The 20,636-nt window shown below is 39.4% G+C and overlaps 1 protein-coding gene across 2 annotated transcripts in view; it reads right to left on the reverse strand.

Moving 5' to 3' along the window:
- Positions 1-13,155: 13,155 nt before the first annotated feature.
- The window catches only part of LOC139755515 (zinc finger CCHC domain-containing protein 8 homolog), a 67,937-nt gene continuing 60,456 nt past the window's right edge, over positions 13,156-20,636 (reverse strand). For both annotated transcript variants that reach the window (XM_071673898.1, XM_071673897.1), the window contains exon 12: positions 13,156-19,682. In XM_071673898.1, coding sequence (XP_071529999.1) covers positions 19,164-19,682 — 519 coding nt within the window. In that variant the 3' untranslated portion in view covers positions 13,156-19,163. The remainder of the gene's footprint in view (positions 19,683-20,636) is intronic.

The raw sequence follows: 20,636 nt of genomic DNA on the forward strand, positions 1-20,636 counted from the left end.
TAGTGTAACAATTTGGTATTCTTTATATAAAAAGCTACTTTTCTATCCATTTCTTCTTCATTTCTTTTTTGTAAAATGTTTCATTAAATGTAGGACCAGTACGTAGGGGGTGCTGACCACACCAGGTCATTCAAGGTTGGAGAGTGATGGACAACGTTATCAGGGTATCATGCTCACATCCCTCAGAAAAAAGACCTATTCCATGACATATGTCATGTAAGATCAAACCAGAAACAATTGGATAATACATCTTTTTTCCCCTTTTTTTGATATGGGCGTACAGCAATCAAAAAAGAAAAGGTTAACAAAAAATATGACGAGTAGAACCTTATAAAAGCGAACATCTCTATATTTCATGTCTGTTATTCTTTTACATCACTGAATACCTATTCTGATCAGTTTCCTTCCTATTGAAACAAATGGTAGTTGATTGGAACACTGTTCATTAATCCCCCACCCAACAAAAGAATATCTTTCCTTCCCAATTTACTGTGTTCCATGCTTGCTTCTTAGTGGGAGCCACGCCAACCCTGATATAATCAAATCAATTCGAACTGATTATTAAAATAAATGATGACTTTACATTAAGATATGGATGATGTATTATAACAATACTGTACATGAACCTTGACTATTAAACAAGGAAGTTGTGGCTCTAATGGACCATGTCTCAACATTGTACTTTGTAGATTATCAGAGAGTACAGTACAGAAAAAGTGGGTTGAACATCTAGAGAAGGCTGCCCTTCCATATGATAGAAGAGTTGGGTATTAAAGGTGTGAAATAATGCGGCATACATCTTTTAAGGATTCATAACAAGTTGTCAAAGGAAGTCCAGAAAATGGGAAAGGATACTTTGGCAGTATATACCTGGATCACTCACTAGTATTCCACTGTGTACCTCCTCCACAAAGGTAAATAGGGAAGTTAGAGTATAATGGAGGCAGTCATGGAACGTTACTGGGCTGGATGACGAATTTATTGAATCAAAGGAAAATGAAAATAGTGATTACAGATACGTTTTGCTGTTGGAAATCATCATTGGGGATCCTTCGAGGGTATGTGACTTTATAAGTTCCGACAGCTGTATGAATGTTTGCAGATGATGTCAAGAAATCTGAAGCCAATTAAGACAAGAGAATCAAGTTTACCACTTCAGCAAGATGTTACAAAAATATATGGCGTATGGAATTCAAAGCTGATAAACACTATGTCATAAAATGTGGAAAAAGTGGCAGAAGACCTAAACATAAGGTGGGGAGGTATAATGGCGATCGAAGTGTAGGTAAAGAAAGACTTGGGCATAAGTTTACGTACATTCTATCGCCAGATGGGCATAGTAATGAACTAGAAATAGATTGAGATTATGAGTCTATATGAAGGTAAACTTCAAATACATAGTTTGGAGCTATGGTTAAAAGACAACTCACTAATTTTCATACGACCAACCAGGAACCCAGGAGTATACTGCTTTTGTGTGGAACCCACACTCGAGGGAAAATTAAAGAATAACTCCACATTGGGCGCCTACCATGGAAAAATTAAGTTATGGAAAAAAGGATTTAGAAATAAAAAGAGAACCTTCCAACTTCAGGTGAATGGAGAATAAGGGATGATATAGTACTGATAGTTAAATGTGTCAAAGAACTGGAAGAAGTAGACTCAGAGACGAGGGCCAGAGGTCATACCTATATATTACATAAAAAGATGAAGAAATGGGAAGAAATTCAGTTTCCCAAATAATGTAGAGAAATTGAGGTTTCATCCCGGTATAATCTCACACCTGAGATTATAACATCAATCTTGCGGTCTTGCACATGTATAACCACACATCTGAGACTTTCTACTAGAATAACTTGTACATGTATAACCACACATCTGAGACTTTCTACTAGTATAACTTGTACATGTATAACCACACATCTGAGACTTTCTACTAGTATAACTTGTACATGTATAACCACACATCTGAGACTTTCTACTAGTATAACTTGTACATGTATAACCACACATCTGAGACTTTCAACTAGTATAACTTGTACATGTATAACCACACATCTGAGATTTTCTGCTAGTATAACTTCATATCTGAAGCTTTGTACCAGTAAAACCTGACATATGAGGCGTTGTACCAGTAAAACCTGACATATGAGGCTTTGTACCAGTAAAACCTGACATATGAGGCTTTGTACCAGTAAAACCTGACATATGAGGCTTTGTACCAGTAAAACCTGACATATGAGGCTTTGTACCGGTAAAACCTGACATATGAGGCTTTGTACCAGTAAAACCTGACATATGAGGCTTTGTACCAGTAAAACCTGACATATGAGGCTTTGTACCAGTAAAACCTGACATATGAGGCTTTGTACCGGTAAAACCTGACATATGAGGCTTTGTACCAGTAAAACCTGACATATGAGGCTTTGTACCAGTAAAACCTGACATATGAGGCTTTGTACCAGTAAAACCTGACATATGAGGCTTTGTACCATTGTAATATCATATAAGGATTTGTACCAGTATAGCCTAACTAAGGTTTAGTCCAGTGAACACCTTAATCTGATTTTGTGCCAGTATGACCTCACCTCTCAGGCTTTATAGTAGTTTTACCTAATCTGAAATACGTCCTAAATCGTAAGGCTTTATACCACTACAAGTCACTTTGGTTTATGTTGAAGACTCCAATCACGGAGAAAAGTCCACATCAAGGCAGGTCCTGAATTGAAATAAAGAGAGAAATATGAAACAAAAAGAAAAGACAAGGGAAAGTATTTACGAATCTTGGAAGAAGTGAAAAACCTGTCTTCTGAAATGTGCCAGATCATAGCTATTGAGAAAGACATGAGAAGGTAGAGAGTTCCAAGGCTTCGACGTGTAGGAAAAATAACAATCATCAAAATGGCCCAACCCTGAGTTCCCAATGGCCACACAATAATCATTTGCTGCAGCAGCTTCCTTAGTATTGCACGGTCTAGCTAGTGGTTGGGGCACACAAGCAGCCAGCTCTCGGGAGCAGAATCCAAAGTAATACCTATAGAAGAGGGAAAGTGAACCAACATTGCGGCGTAGGGCAGGGGGGTCAAGTTTGGAAGTTAGCCTCGGACAGTTTATAAGTCGGATCGCTTTCGACTCAACTCTGCCAAGTAAGCATATTGACTTAGAACCATCCCAAATGTGAGAGCAGTACTCCAAACAAGGTTGAATCTATCCCTTGTATAAACGGAGCAACTGTTCAGAAGAGAAGTTTTGACATCTATACAGGACACCCAGTTTCTTAGAGGCAGACTTAGCCATTCCTGTAATGTTGGGTTTCCAAGAAAGAGTGGAGGTCAGTAATACCAAGAATGTACACTGAGTCAAAAGATGGAATTACAGAACTGTCAAAAGAGAGACATGAGTTGTAAGAAGTCGATAGAAAGATGGGTAGAAAAATGGGTCTTGGAGGCATGAAACTTAACTAGATATCGTCTACTCCACTGAGATATCCTGTCCAAGTCTGAGTTTATTGAGGAAGCAGTTTCAGGATGCGATGCAGATCGAGTGAGAGAAGGAGCAGAACTAAAGGATGTTGATGAATGTAGTGTTGAGTCGTCGGCGTATGAGTGCACTGGAGTATTTATAGAAGAAAGGAAACCGTTGAAAAAAAAAAAAAAAAGAAGTATAGGGGACAAGACAGAACCTTGAGGGACACCGCTGGTGATGGAGAAAAAGGGGAGGCTGATCCATCAACAACCACAGAGATTAATTGGGCGGAGAGGACGCTAAAGATAGAGGAGAAAAGTGAGGGAGGGATGCTAAAAGATGGAGGCTTAGAGATGAGACCCCGAAGCCACCACACCTGGGCATGAGAAGAAAGATCATGAGAGGTAAGTGTTTTGGGAGCAGCGAAATGAGTGTGTTAGTAGTTTTGATGCATGAGACCGGATTATAGTGATGGGTGATTTGAATGGGTGAGTAATGTGGCAGTTGAGGGAATAATTGGTGTACAAAGGGTGTTCAGTGTTGTAAATGGAAATGGTGAAGAGCTTGTAGATTTATGTGCTGAAAAAGAACCGGTGATTGGGAATACCTAGTTTAAAAAGAGATATGCATAAGTATACGTATGTAAGTAGGAGAGATAGCCAGAGAGCGCTACTGGATTACGTGTTAATTGATAGGCACGTGAAATAGAGATTTTTGAATGTTAATGTGCTGAGAGGTGCAACTGGAGGGATGTCTGATCATTATCTTGTGGGGGGCGAAAGTGAAGATTCGTAGAGGTTTTCAAAAAAGAAGAGAGAATGTTGTGGTGAAGAGAGTGGTGAGAGTAAGTGAGCTTGGGAAGGAGACTTGTGTGAGGAAATACCAGAAGAGACTGAGTGCAGAATGGAAAAAGGTGAGAGCAAAGGACGTAAGGGGAGTGGGGAAGGAATGGAATGTATTCAATGAAGTAGTGATGGCGAGCGCAAAAGACGCTTGTGGCATAAGAAGCGTGGGAGGTGGGCAGATTAGAAAGTGTAGTGAGTGGTGGGATGAAGAAGTAAGATTATTAGTGAAAGAGAAGACAGAGGCGTTTGGACGATTTTTGCAGGGAAATAGTGCAAATAACTGGGAGATGTATAAAAGAAAGAGGCAGGAGGTCAAGAGAAAGGTGCAAGAGGTGAAAAAGAGGACAAATGAGAGTTGGGGTGAGAGAGTATCATTAAATTTTAGGGAAAATAAAAAGATGTTTTGGAAGGAGGTAAATAAAGTGCGTAAGACAAGAGAACAAATGGGAACATCGGAGAAGGACGCTAATGGGGAGGTAATAACAAGTAGTGGTGATGTGAGGAGAGGGTTTATAGAATGTGTTAGATGATAAAGCGGCAGATATATGGTGTTTTGGTCGAGGTGCTGTGCAAAGTGAGAGGGTTGGCGAGAATGATTTGGTAAAGAGAGAAGAGGTAGTGAAAGCTTTGTGGAAGATGAAATACGGCAAGGTGGCGGGTTTGGATGGTATTGCAATGGAATTCATTAAAAAAGGGGGTGCCTGTGTTGTTGGCTGGTTGGTAAGGATATTTAATGTATGTATGGCTCTTGATGAGGTGCCTTAGGATTGGCGGAATGCATGCATAGTGCCGTTGTACAAAGGCAAAGGGGATAAAAGTGAGTGCTCAAATTACAGAGGTATAAGTTTATTGAGTATTCATGGGAAATTATATGGGAGGGTATTGATTGAGAGGGTGAAGGCATGTACAGAGCATCAGATTAGGGAAGAGCAGTGTGGTTTCAGAAGTGGTAGATGATGTGTGGATCAGGTGTTTGCTCTGAAGAATGTATGTGAGAAATACTTAGAAAAACAAATGGATTTGTATGTAGCATTTATGGGTCTGGAGAAGGCATATGATAGAGTTGATAGAGATGCTCTGTGGAAGGTATTAAGAATATATGGTGTGGGAGGCAAGTTGTTAGAAGCAGTGAAAAGTTTTTATCGAGGATGTAAGGCATGTGCACGTGTAGGAAGAGAGGAAAGTGATTGGTTCTCAGTGAATGTCGGTTTGCGGCTGGGATGCGTGATGTCTCAATGGTTGTTTGATTTGTTTATGGATGGGGTTGTTAGGGAGGTGAATGCATGAGTTTTGGAGAGAGAGGCTGATGATACAGCGCTGGTGGCTTATTCAGGTGAGAAACTTCAGAAGCGGTGACTGAGTTTGGTAAAATGTGTGAAAGAAGAAAGCTGAGAGTAAATGTGAATAAAAGTAAGGTTATTAGGTACAGTAGGCTTGAGGGACAAGTCAATTGGGAGGTAAGTTTGAATGGAGAAAATCTGGAGGAAGTGAAGTGTTTTAGATATCTGGGAGTGGGTTTGGCAGCAGATGGAACCATGGAAGCGGAAGTAAGTCACAGGGTGGGGGAGGGGGTGAAAGTACTGGGTTTCATTGAAAAATGTGTGGAAGTCGAGAACGTTATCTTGGAAAGCAAAAGTGGGTATGTTTGAAGGAATAGTGGTTCCAACAATGTTATATGGTTGCGAGGCGTGGGCAATAGATAGAGTTATGCGGAGTAGGGTGGATGTGTTGGAAATGAGATGTTTGAGGAATATATATGGTGTGAGGTGGTTTGATCGATTAAGTAATGAAAGGGTAAGAGAGATGAGTGGTAATAAAAAGGGTGTGGTTGAGAGTGCAGAAGAGGGTGTTTTGAAATGGTTGGGTCAAATTGAGAGAATGAGTGAGGAAAGATTGACCAAGAGGATATATGGGTCAGAGGTGGAGGGAATGAGTAGAAGTGGGATACCAAATAGGAGGTGGAAGGAAGGAGTGAAAAAGATTTTGAGCGATCGGGGCCTGAACATGCAGGAGGGTGAAAGGCGTGCAAGGAATAGAGTGAATTGGAACGATGTGGTATACCGGGGTCGACGTGCAGTCAATGGATTGAACCAGGGCATGTGAACCGTCTGGGGTAAACCATGGATAGTTTTGTGGGGCCTGGATGTGGGAAGGGAGCTGTGATTTCGGTGCATTATACATTACAGCTAGAGACTGAGTGTGAACGAATGTGGCCTTTGTTGTCTTTTCCTACCGCTACCTCGCGAGAGAGAGAGAGAGAGAGAGAGAGAGAGAGAGAGAGAGAGAGAGAGAGAGAGAGAGAGAGAGAGAGAGAGAGAGAGAGAGAGAGAGAGAGCAAAGGTCCAAGTGAAGTGGTCTGGCCTTGAATGAAAAAAAAAGTTCCCTTAAAAATAGAAGAAAAGGATAGCAAAGTAAAAGCTCTCTCGTAACACACCAGACTTAAAACAGGTAGAAAATAAACCTTGCAGGATTAATATGACTGAAGAAAAAAATACATCGAAAGGTAGAATGAACATAAGTTATGCATTCCATCACCAATGGCATGCATTTCTTCCCTTTTTGATATGAAGACAACAGTAAAGACGAACTTGAGTTTTAGCCGCTCAACATATCACACTTACACTATTTCTGATGTTGAAGAATACAATAATTCATACTTTCTCCCTCTGCAGTCGACATGGAGGTTGACCAATGTTATGTTACCTGAGCACGGTCGGGGAGAGATCAGTGGATGAGAAGGTAGCATGATATACCACTACAATATGAAGGCTGATTAAATGAATTATTCATTACAAGTTGTACCTCTGTAATCAGGCACTCTGCCGTCCATGTTCTGAATCTGCCGCCATAGTTTGTGCATCTGCCACCAGAGCAGCGCTGTTAGCAGCGATCATTTTTTTTTTTTTTAATACATATTCGTCTTATCCCGCGTTAGGGAGTTGGCATTAAGAACTGAGGAGTGAGCCTTAGACGATATATCCTCAACTGGCCCATCTCTCCGTTCCATCTCTTGGAAAATTATAAACGGGAGGGGAGGATTTCCACCCCCGCTCCCTCTCCTTTTAGTCGCCTTCTTCGACACGCAGGGAATACGTGGGAAGTATTCTTTCTCCCCTATCCCTGGCGATCATATGGGGGTTAAAATCTATTTATACTGCAGCCGAGCTAAATGATAGTGGTTTTTTTTTTTGTTTTTTTTTCACAAGTGGAGAAGTAAAGAATAACTTTTTATGATTGCTCAGTTACCTGTTGCGGTCTTCGCATTTTTTTGCCAGAAAATCCACGATGGTCATTGTAGAAAAATCTACTCAGGAATAGAGTCAGAAGTGCAGGATTAGCTTATTCGTACAATGTGTATGTACAGTAGGTTGTCAGAAAAGAAGAGCAGATTATTGATATGATGAAATTTCCTGATGAATATTTTGAAATACATAGCTATGTAAAAAAAAATAAGGATAATCAATAAATTTCCATACTGCATGAAGACTAACTTAAACTCTTTCAGCTGAACTCTGTGTTTTCAAAGTGAAATGTGAATTTGAGCCGATTAAAGATTCCAGAGACCTGCTGTACAAACTTTGTAATCTCTGGTATGTGATGCAGTTTGACCACATTGCCCCCAGACAGTTATCAAGTTGAGTGTGATATGACTGGATGCTGTCTTTCTCCACTGTCTCCTATGTGTGTTCATCGTTTTACTAGTTTATACATGTATTTCCATATATATATATATATATATATATATATATATATATATATATATATATATATATATATATATATATATATAATATATTTTTTTTCATACTATTCGCCATTTCCCGCGATAGCAAGGTAGCGTTAAGAACAGAGGACTGGGCCTTTTAGGGAATACCCTCACCTGGCCCCCTTCTCTGTTCCCTCTTTTGGAAAATTAAAAAAAAAAAGAGAGGGGAGGATTTCCAGCCCCCCCGCTCTCTTCCCTTTTAGTCGCCTTCTACGACACGCAGGGAATACGTGGGAAGTATTCTTTCTCCCCTATGCCCAGGGGATATTCCCCCAAAGGCCCAGTCCTCTGTTCTTAATGCTACCTCGCTATCGCGGGAAATGGTGAATAGTGTGAAAGAAATATATATATATATATATATATATATATATATATATATATATATATATATATATATATATATATATATATATATATATATAATGTGGAATGAACTGGCAAGACTAGGGTTCGGACATATGCTTACATAGGTTGTTTGCTTAGGGGTCAATTTCTGTTTTCTGTGGTCCGGCAATGGGCAGGTCCCAATGTTGTCGGAGAGTGACAAGTGATGATCAAGCTTAATTTCTAAAGATTCTAAGGGTGTGCTCTGAACATCAGATTAACTTGGTAACCTCTTAGAAAGTTTTAGTCCATTTCTTCCTGTTGATAATGATGGCGCTACTGTATAGAAATTTTCATTATCACCTTTGTTGAACCATTTAATTATCTGAAAACACTGTACTAATTTGTCCTGTAGGCACCTCTCGCTTAGGGAGCACAAATTTAACTCGTAGTTTTTCCGCATGTGGTTTGTTATAACGGTAGGAATCAAGTGAGCTGCTCTTCACTGCACTGCTTCCAATTTAAGGATATACTTGCCTAAGCTGGGGCCAAAAAATTGCACTGCATATTCGAGATGCAGTGTAACTAGATGCAGTCAATCAAACCCCTTTGTTCTTCTCTTCCACCGTTTGTCATCCATGTACATCTGTGGATCATATCATGCTGAAAGAGTGTTTGCAAGGAATAAACCCCTCTCAGCACAGACAGCCACAAGATAACTTTTCTCATTCACTCCAGGCACTCTCCATTTACCAACTATCCCGCTTCTTTCATCATAAACCAACTTCGCTTTCATATCATGCATTATAAACACCTTTCTCTCTCAAACCCATTTATACATTCAAATTTCTTCAGAGAAGCTTCATTGCATCCTTATCTTGCACAGTCTTCATATTCACAGGAACATATCCATGTGTATACTTCAGAATTCCAATATTTCCTTTCACCCACACTATTCTTGGTCAGTTCCTTCCTTGCTCTCTAATATCTTCCCATATTCTTCTTCTCTCTACCCTAATTTTCATTCATTCCTATCCATACCACTCCTCGTTCCATGCCCTCCAACAACTAGCATTCATCATTTCCATTTCCAGTCCATACACCCTATACTAAGATATGGAATTCCTAATCCCAATCACATCTAAACTAACTTAAAATTCACCACAAGCTCCCTCCTTTCACTCTTACCAGTCATCCCATTAGCATTCAAAACATTACCCTCAATTACTCATCCCATTTATTACCCAGCATAACGATAACTAGTGAACAATAGTGACACTTATCAGCCTTTAGTGGCTCAGCCTTGACAAGCCACTGGCAGAGGGTAACTTCAGCACAAAGTTTCCTAGAGGCAGCAGAGCTTTCGGATTATCCAAAAAAACTAACATTTCAGCAAACCCTAAGACTTTCTGTTTTAAAAACTATTGTCTTGACAGAGTTGGTTCCACCCCTGAGGCTGCACTAACCAAGTCATCACAGGACGGCAGGGTGAGACTTGGTTACTCTTGAGGCACTGAATTCTAACTCTCCCTTATTGTTGAGCTCTCTACTATGGTAGCAGTATCTCCTAGCCTCATTGGTTATGATAATGCTACTGCACAAATATCATAATGAAATTCTATCTCGAACATATTCGTCAGTGGAAGAGCACTTCAGTAATGTGGAGTAAAATTAATCATAGTGAATGTACAATACAGACAGAATGAGATGCTGTAAATCATGTGGAATGACAAAAGTTTACAGTAAGAAGTGTAACCAAAAACTATCTCAGAAGTCAGCAAATATGTTAGTTAAATGATCAATTTGAGTAGTTTCTCTAGTTCAGAGTCCACACCTGCATAGGGACCCAAGTGAGCAGTAACTCAGGGAGAGAAAGCTGATTGGCTGATGTGGAACTTAAGTAAAGATGTGATTGACTGAAGAGCCAAATTTGTGGCAGATATTTGGGAATTCAGAGATGGACATGAGCTGATTACACCAGTAGCTTTAGACAGTTAGTCATCAAGACTCTGCAATCAGGGTGTCCTCTAATTCTTTTCATTGCTGTGATTTCATGGAGCAGTGCAGGTATCACATCAGTGGTCTCACAAGACTTCAGGTGAGTAATGTAACCACTTTACCTATAGATACATAGAGGAGTTTCAGTAGTTACATTACTAACCTGAAGTCTTGTAAGACCTGTTGGACAACTTTACTCCAATAATTGTTTTTCTTTATGATTTTAACAAAGTTTTACTTCAGATTTGCTTTACTGATATGTTGTAAACGTTAAGTTTTGGGTTTAGGTAAAAGTGACAAGTATCAAACTGGAAGTCACAAATTTATCATTATGTATCAGCTTAAATATAAGCAATCTGTCAGTTTTGTTGAGTATGTCTGGATGATCACTTTGAACAGTTACCAAAAGACTTCTTAACTGTAAAGATTTAATATAACTTTACAGAGTAAGGAAAATCTGTAGTTAACCAGTGTCTTGTATAGGAATTTTGATGTCAGCCATGTAAATGTGGAGTTGATAGAATGATTTCTCGTGAATGGAGTTGTGCAGATGAGAGTGAACTCTTGTGAGCTATTCATTTGGTAAGATGTAAAGGACTCCAGTATACAGGTAACTTAGTGCTTATCTGAGGATGTCAGTAGTAGGAAAGAGTGTATTCTCTTGTGGATTGCAACAGGATGGTTAGGAGACATGGAGAATACCTTAAGGATCAACTAGAAGCTTGTATGAAACCAAAGACAGTCGATACTGTGTTGGTAGTGTGTGTGGCACCTTAATACATATCATAAGGACTTGTTTATATCACCCTTTACGGAAAACTGAAGATGTGTTGTATGTAGAGACTAAGTGAGTCTGTAATTACTAACCCAGGATACTGTTAATGTATCACTGGTTTATTTATCTTTTCTTTGAAAGACTATTTAGTTTTCATTCATCAAAAGTGTTTTAGTTTTCCTGTCATGGTTTTTTAAAGATAAGTGAATGGTTTTTATATTTGTTATGCATAGTTTTCTCCTCATTACCAGACCTCCACATCAAGTAAAGCAGGGCACCAAATGATGCCCTAACAACTATTTACCAAGGTTTGACAATAAGTATTCAATAATACAAAACTAGGTACTGCAAATAGTGAAGATGAATTCCTTTTGACCCATATGAAAATAGTTATGTTAGTGAAGTATGATACAGGGAAAAAGGATAAAAAAAAAATAAGGATAAAATTTTGAAATGGTATGGACTTGCAGAAAGGATAAATACCAGAGGTAAGTATGACTGCAACTATCTAAAAGAAATGAAGAGTAAGCCATCCTTCTACACAGTAGAGAACAAAATCCTGGATATAAATGTGAGTTCTTTAGTTCCAAATTGAGACTTATTCAATTATTATACTGGTTACCTTAATGCTAAAAGAACTTGAACTTTTTCACATTTCTTATCTAAACCATACAGTATTAGAATACAAGAAGAAAAAATACCCAAGTGAATGAGAGAGGAAAGGGGTGGGGGAGACCATGAAGGAGATGGAAGGATGGAGTGACAGGGGCTTTGGGGTATTGGGCCCTGAACTTTCATGAGAGTCAGAGGCATGTAGAGGAGCAAATTAATTGGATCAATGAGGTATTCATGGGGATGATCTGTTGTCATTGGGCTGATTTTGGCCATATGAAACAGTTCAGGAAAACCATAAAATAGTATTTGGGGCTTTGCTATGGTTCTGGTGTATAATACAAGATACCAAGAGAGTGAATGTAAAAAAATATAACCATTGTTAGTTCTTAAACTGACATCATTAAGGCAGAAGAATCATCTGTGAATATGAAATACAAGGAAAACATTTATGAATTCTGGAAGAAATGAAAAACCTGTTTTTTTAAAATAGAAGGTTGTCAGTGGTATGCAGCCAATGACCAGGGAGGTATATTAACAGTACTACCTACCTGGATACCAGAAGGGCTAGTGACAGCTTCATAGTGAGCCAGCACTTCGATGGCTGTTAAGTTGCACTCCTCAGGCCCAAATAGCTGTCTCTTCTTTCTGCCTCACACACACATGAACTACTAGCATTCTATTCACAAACACATATTCTTCTTGTCATACATAGCACTTGACAACACTTGACTCACATAGCTCATTCTTCATTACTCAAATTTTCCTGCAGTGAGCACTATATGTCAGCCTTGCCTTTTGGCAAACTTGTTGGAGCAGTAGACAGAAGTAGTGGGTAGGAACATTCAGGCAGGAGTATTAGGTGGAAACACTGGTTAAAAGTAATAGGTAGGAACGTTTGGTAGGAGCTTTAGGAAGTAGTCAATAGCACCATTAGGTAGCAGCCTCCATAAACACAGTGCTAGAGTTGCCCTCTGCCAGTGACATGTTAAGAAAGAGGCATCAAGGCTAAGAAGCAGCAATGAAGTTCACTTTTATGGAGACTCTACTGCCGTGTCCACCCCCTTGTGGGAGTTCCAGTAGGGAACTGGCATCAGTCCTTGTATGGAGTACTGCTCTCACAGCTGGGATGGTTGTCGCTCTGCATCCTTACTTAACAGAGTTGAGTCAAAAGCAGTCTATCTGATTTATAAACTATCTCAGGCTAACTTCAGAACTTGACCTGCTTGCCCTACACTGCAATGTTGGATTACTTTGTTTTTTGCTTCCAAGAGCTGTCAGCTTGTGTGTCTCCACTACCAGCTAGACCACACAGTACAGCAGCTTGCTGAGTTAGTGAAGTTTATATGAATCGAAGCTTAGTCATCAACTCTCAGTTGTGCTTGGCTCATTATTTTACTCAAAGGAGTTCATGGAACTATTCAGATAACAAGATCTATTGTTCATACTGCATCAATGTCTTTTCGTTTGCATCATATTTGGTACACTATGTACTTGTATAGGTACACCACCGATTTTCCGGCACTCTTGGTTCCAAAGCCTTGCTGAATTAATCATTTTGCCAGACCAACCATGGTCACATAATGATAATTCATCAACACACCTCTAACCCACTAATTACACATCTCCCATGTGTCTAAAGTATACCATGGACTGCTAGAAATTTAAATTAAACAAATATTAAGTGTAAATTAAATAAGTAAATGAAATACATTATACACCTGCTCAGGAATGAGGTGCTCATCAGCTACGAGTTTGTGTCACAAACTCTGACACAAGTGGCTGCATAGAGGTTCAGTATGCTTGTACTTTAAACTTTGAATGTTACATCTGTAACACTGGGTATGTGGATCTATTACAGATTACTAATTCAATCATCTTATTAAAATTATACATACATTCTAGTACAATATAGTCATTTTAGAAACAATACAATAAAAAAATAAATAATTCAATGAACCAAGGAATGAACCATATTGTACCTTTAGTGTCCATATCAAAGACATATCAGTTTGAATAATATAAAAGTTAATGTACATTCATGGACTAGTTCTCACATATTTCTTTTGAGTACACTCCTTCAATTTTTTAACTTACCCATTTTATACTTATATATACAAATATACTTTCATTTATCATTTATTATACTTTGTTGCTGTCTCCCATGTCAGCAAGGTAGCACAAGGAAACAGACAAAAGAATGGCCCAACCCAACCACATACACATGTATATACATAAATGCCCACACATGCATATATACATGCCTATACATTTCAACCTATACATACATATACATACACAGACATATACATATATACACATGTACATATTCATACATGCTGCCTTCATCCATTCCCACTGCCACCTCGCCACATATGAAATGGCACCCCCTTCCCCCTGCCTGCACGTGAGGTAGCGCTAGGAAAAGGCAACAAAGGCCACATTAGTTCACACTCAGTCTCTAGCTGTCATGTGTAATGCACTGAAACCACAGCTCCCTTTCCACATCCAGATCCCGCAAAATTTTCCATGGTTTACCCTAGACGCTTCACATACCCTGGTTCAATATATATACATATATAAATATATTTTTTCAAACACGTTCGCCATTTCCCACATTAGCGAGGTAGCGTCAAGAACAGAGAATTGAGCCTAAGAGGGTATACCCTCACTTGATCCCCTTCTCTGTTCCTTCTTTTCGAAAATCAAAAACAAGAGGGGAGGATTTCCAGCCCCCGCTCCCTCCACTTTTAGTCACAGGGAATATGTGGGAAGTATTCTTTCTCCCCTATCCCCAGGGATAATATATACATAGACACAGACACACACACACACACTGAAAGGGGCAACTGGAGGGATATCTGATCATTATCTAGTAGAGGCAAAGGTGAAGATTAGTAGAGGTTTTCAGAAAAGAAGAGAGAATGTTGGGGTGAAGAGAGTGGTGAGAGTAAGTGATCCTGAAAAGGAGACTTGTGTGAGGAAGTACCAGGAGAGATTGAGAGCAGAATGGAAAAAGGTGAAAGCAAATGATGTAAGGGGAGTGGGGGAGGAGTGGGATGTATTTAGGGAAGCAGTGATGGCTTGTGAAAAGATGCATATAGCATAAGAAAGGTGAGAGGTGGGCAGATTAGAAAGGGTAGTGAGTGGTGAGATGAAAAAGTAAGATTGCTAGTGAAAGAGAAGAGAGAGGCATTTGGACAATTTTTGCAGGGAAGTGGTGCGAATGACTGGGAGATGTATAAAAGAAAGAGGCAGGAGGTCAAGAGAAAGGTGCAAGAGGTGAAAAAGAGGGCAAATGAGAGTTGGGGTGAGAGCGTATCATTAAGTTTTAAGGAGAATAAAAAGATGTTTTTGAAGGAGGTAAATAAGGTGCGTAAGACAAGAGAACAAATGGGAACATCAGTGAAGGGGGCTAATGGGGAGGTAATAACAGGTAGTGGTGAAGTGAGGAGATGGAGTGAGTATTTTGAAGGTTTGGTGAATGTGTTTGATGATAGAGTGGCAGATATAGGGAGCTTTGCTCAAGGTGGTGTGCGAAGTGAGAGGGTCAGGGAGAATGGTTTGATAAACAGGGAAGAAGTAGTGAAAGCCTTGCGAAAGACGAAAGCCGGCAAGGTGGCAGGTTTGGATGGTACTGCAGTGGAATTTATTAAAAAAGGGGGGTGACAGTGATGTTCACTGGTTGGTAAGGATATTCAGTGTATGTATAGTTAATGTGAAATGCCTGAGGATTGGCAGAATGCATGCATAGTGCCATTGTACAAAGTCAAAGGGGATAAAGGTGAGTGTTCAAGCTACAGAGGTATAGTTTGTTGAGTACTCCTAGGAAATTATATGGGAGGGTATTGATTGAGAGGGTAAAGGCATGTACAGAGCATCAGATTGGTGATGAGCAGTGTGGTTTCAGAAGTGGTAGAGGATGTGTGGATCAGGTGTTTGCTTTGAAGAATGTATGTGAGAAATACTTAGAAAAACAAATGGATATGTATATAACATTTATGGATCTAGAGAAGGTATATGATAGAGTTGATAGAGATGATTTGTGGAAGGTATTATGTATATGGTGTGGGAGGTAAGTTGAGCAGTGAAAAGTCTTTATCAAGGATGTAAGGCATATGTATGGGTAGGAAGAGAGGAAAGTGACTAGTTCCTAGTGAATGTCAGTTTGCAGCAGGGGTGAGTGATGTCTCCATGGTTGTTTAATTTGTTTGGGGATGGGATTATTAGGGAGGTGAATGCAAGAGATTTGGAGAGAGGGGCAAGTATGCAGTCTGTTGTGGATGATAGGGCTTGGTAAGTGAGTCAGTTGTTTTTCACTGATGATGCAGCACTGGTGGCTCATTTGGGTGAGAAACTGCAAAAGCTGGTGACTGAGTTTAGTAAAGTGTGTGAAAGAAGAAAGCTGAGAGTAAATGTGAATAAGAGCAAGGTTATTAGGTTTAGTAGGGGTGAGGGACAAGTTAATTGGGAGGTAAGTTTGAATGGAGAAAAACTGGAGAAGTGAAGTGTTTTAGATATCTGGGAGTGGATTTAGAAGCAGATGGAAACATGGAAGCGGAAGTGAATCACAGGGTGGGGAAGTGGGCGAAGGTTCTGGGAGTGTTGAAGAATGTGTGGAAGGTGAGAACGTTATCTCAAAAGAGCAAAAATGGGTATGTTTGAAGGAATAATGGTTCCAACAATGTTATGTGGGTGCGAGGCAAGGGCTATAGATAGGGATGCATGGAGGATGGTGGATGTGTTGGAAATGAAATGTGTTTGAGGAGAATATGTGGTGTGAGGTGGTTTGATCGAGTAAGTAATGTAAGGGTAAGAGATGTGTGGTAATAAAAAGAGTGTGGTTGAGAGAGCAGAGAAGGGTGTACTGAAATGTTTTGGTCACGTGGAGAGAATGAGCGAGGAAAGATTAACAAAGAGGATATACATGTCAGAGCTGTAGGGAACGAGGAGAGGTGCGAGGACAAATTGGAGATGAAAGGATGGAGTGAAAAAGATTTTGAGCGTTCAGGGCTTGAACATACAGAAGGGTGAAAGGTGTGCAAGAAATAGAGTGAATTGGAACGATGTGGTATACTAGGGTCAATGTGCTGTTAATGGATTGAATCAGGGCATGTGAAGCGTCTGGGGTAAACCATGGAAAGTTCTGTGGGGCCTGGACGTGGAAAGGGAGCTGGGGTTTCGGGCATTATTACATGACAGCTAGAGACTGAGTGTGAACGAATGGGGCCTTTGTTGTCTTTTCCTAGCGCTACCTCGCACATATGAGGCAGGAGGGGGATGTTATTCCATGTGTGGCGAGGTGGCGATGGAAATAAATAAAGGCAGACTATGAATTATGTACATGTGTATATATGTATATGTCTGTGTGTGTATATATAAGTGTACATTGAGATGTATAGGTATGTATATTTGCGTGTGTGGACGTGTATGTATGTACATATGTATGGGGGTGGGTTGGGCCATTTCTTTCGTCTGTTTCCTTGCGCTACCTCGCAAACGCGGGAGACAGCGACAAAGCAAAATAAAACAAAAAAAAATAAAAACAAATAAATTGTTTTATTTATTTATTTTTGCTTTGTTGCTGTCTCCTGCATTAGAACAGAGAAGGGGGCCAAGTGAAGATGTTACCTGTAAGGCTAGTCCTCTGTTCTTACTGCTACCTTGCAAATGCAGGAAATGCCAAATGTGTATAGAAAAAAAAAATATATATATATATTGAAATGTATATGTATGTATATGTGCATGTGTAGGAGTTTATGTATATACAAGTGTATGTGGGTGGGTGAGGCCATTCTTCGTGTTTCCTTGCTCTACATTGCTAGCGCGGGAGACGGCGGTTAAGTATAACTGAAAAAAATCTGTTAATATACTTAATTGCTGTTTCCCACATCAGCGAGGTAGTGCCAGGAAACAGACAAAGAATGGCCCATCCACTCATATACGCAAATATATATATATATGAACGCCCCTACACACACATATACATATCAACATAAACATACATATACATGTATACAAACGTGCATATTCATACTTGTTTGCCTTTATCCATTTCTGTCACTACCCCACCACACAGGAAATAGGTGCACCGAAATGGTTTGGACATGTGGAGAGAATGAGTGGGGAAAAGCTGACAAAAGAAGATATATGTAGCTGAAGTGGCGGGAACAAGGAGAATGGTGAGATCAAATTGGAGATGGATGGAGTGGAAAAGATTTTGAGTGACCAGGGCTTGAACATGCAGCAGGGTGAAAAGCATGCCAGAGACGGTGAATTGGACAGATGTGGTATATGGAGCTGAGGTTTGGGTAAATTACACACAAAATCTAGAGAATGGATAAGAACAGTTGCGGTTTTGATTTGTGTGTTCCTGTTGCTATCTCGCTAACATGGGAAATGGTAATCAATCAATTAATCGATCAATCGAGAGAGAGAGAGAGAGAGAGAGAGAGAGAGAGAGAGAGAGAGAGACAGAAACAGAGAGAGAGACAGAGAGAGAGTTTAAGTAATCTGGCATAGGGAACATAGTGCTGTCAATCAATTGAACCAAGGCATATGAAGCAGCCAGAGTAGACCACAGAAAGGTCTGTGAGGCCTGATTATGGATAAGGTGTTATGGTTTTCTACAGTACACATGACAACTGGAGAATGGATGTAAATGAATAAGGTCTTTCTTTGTCAGTTCCAGGTGCTATCTTGCTGATGCAGAAAATGGCAAACATGTATGAAAAAGAAATATAATTATCAAATCCTATACAGTATACATTCCCTGCTTCAAAATATGGAATATGGATAGTCCTTGTTCAAAAAAAAAATGATACCAAAAAAGTAATACTGCACCTCTAAAAGGCTTTACTTTCTTGCATAACTAAAAGTTTACTGAAAACATCATGAACCAATAATTTTCTTTGTCTCAAAATATCTAATACTGATCAAAAGTGAAATGGTATACTTGAATATAAAGTAAATTTTTTTTTATACAACTGACTTCTTTTGTGAAAACCTGGGGTGCTTTAACTATTCTTAATCTTTTCCATACCAAACTAACAGTCCCTAGTGAGATGCTGTCAGGTACATGTAACAAATAGAAGGCAGTGACTAACCCTGAGCATTCTAGAGTCACACCCTGACAAATTCATCATGCTCTATGAATGAATCTTTTATCTTATGTTAAGAAGGTAGTGTACTATGCTCACATCATGATCTGCTGAACCTAACAGTATGGTTTTTGAAATATTAAAGATGTAATTCAATAAAATAATGATCTAATCATAATAAATATTACTTCTTAAGAATCCTTAAACTAGACCTACCACTTCCATATCCTTATCTACAAGCCAAAATTCCGAAATTCTTTCATTTTAATTGTTCAAGTTTATTCATCGTCATTATGTAACTCATGCATCTGCTTCTTCACTTTGCCCATAACTCCTTTCATTTTATCCCATGTTCCCAAAGCATTAGGGAGATTTTCGAAATTGATATGATCAGAAACATCAACTGCCCATTTCTCTGCAGTTGGGAGAACTTTGAAGGGTGTGCTGGATTCAGGAATTACAGCCCCAAACTTGAATCCTTTTGAATGAGATCGATGATGACGTTTATGTTTCTTCACATTTTCATTAAATTCATTACTGGAATTTTCAGACTGACTTAAGTCAGCAGCAGAATTACCTGACATTCTGCTGTCTTCAGAGTTTTCACCACACTGTTCATCATTACCTGTGATCACAACTCTACTGTCTTTGTCTTTCTGGGACTTGTCCTCTTCTGCACATGCAGTTTGAGATGTGGAGTCTTCCAGTTCTTTAAGTATCTTGAGTCTCTTTGCCTCCAAATCACTCAATGAAGTTTGTGAGTCTTCACATATCTCTCCCTCTTCGACATCAAGAACCTGAAAAAATCAAACAAGCAAAAAGAAAATTTCCTTTTCTCTACTGCACAATCTCTGAGTCTTCTACAACATGTCTTTTCTTCCTAAATGCTCTGAATCCTTTAATAATATGAAATTTTGAAATTCCCATTTTGTTAACTTAGTCACTCCTATTATCATAACTGGCTTTTTCAAAGCAAACACCTGGTCCTCACATCCAGTGTCTTTACTGAGGCCTCACTACTACTCCCTTGCTTGCAATGTACACTTATCAATTGACAAGGTCAATGAAGCCATCAATGTCAAGCTATATCCACCAACCGAAGAAGTGTTATTGCCTTCTTCAGTTATTAAGAATAGCTCTATGACCATATGCATTCTCATAATGCTTGTGGTCCTTGCCAAACACTAATGTTTTTCTTTCCAAGATATAGCATTCATTATGTTGTATTTTTTCCAGAAAAAAAAAAGTTGAAATAATGTACAACTTTAAATATTCAAATATCATTATTATCTTTTTCATTATACTTTGTCGCTGTCTCCCACGTTAGCAAGGTAGCGCATTATTATTATTTCTTATATAATACTTTGTTGCTGTCTCCTGCGTCATCGAGGTAGCGCAAGGAAACAGACGAAACAATGGCCCAAACCACCCACATACATGTGTATATACATACATGCCCACACATGCACATTTACATACCTATACATTTCAGCGTATACAATACATATACATACACAGGCATATACATATATGCACATGTATATATTCATACTTGCTGCCTTCATCCATTCCCGATGCCACCCCGCCACACATGAAATGGCACCTCCCACACACACGCGAGGCAGCGCTAGGAAAAGACAACAAAGGCCACAAACGTTCACACTCAGTCTCTAGCTGTCATGAATAATGCACTGAAACCACAGCTCCCTTTCCACATCTAGGCCCCACTAAACTTTCCATGGTTTACCCCA

This window comes from Panulirus ornatus, chromosome 19 (genome assembly GCF_036320965.1).
Source record: "Panulirus ornatus isolate Po-2019 chromosome 19, ASM3632096v1, whole genome shotgun sequence".
NCBI lineage: Eukaryota > Metazoa > Arthropoda > Malacostraca > Decapoda > Palinuridae > Panulirus > Panulirus ornatus.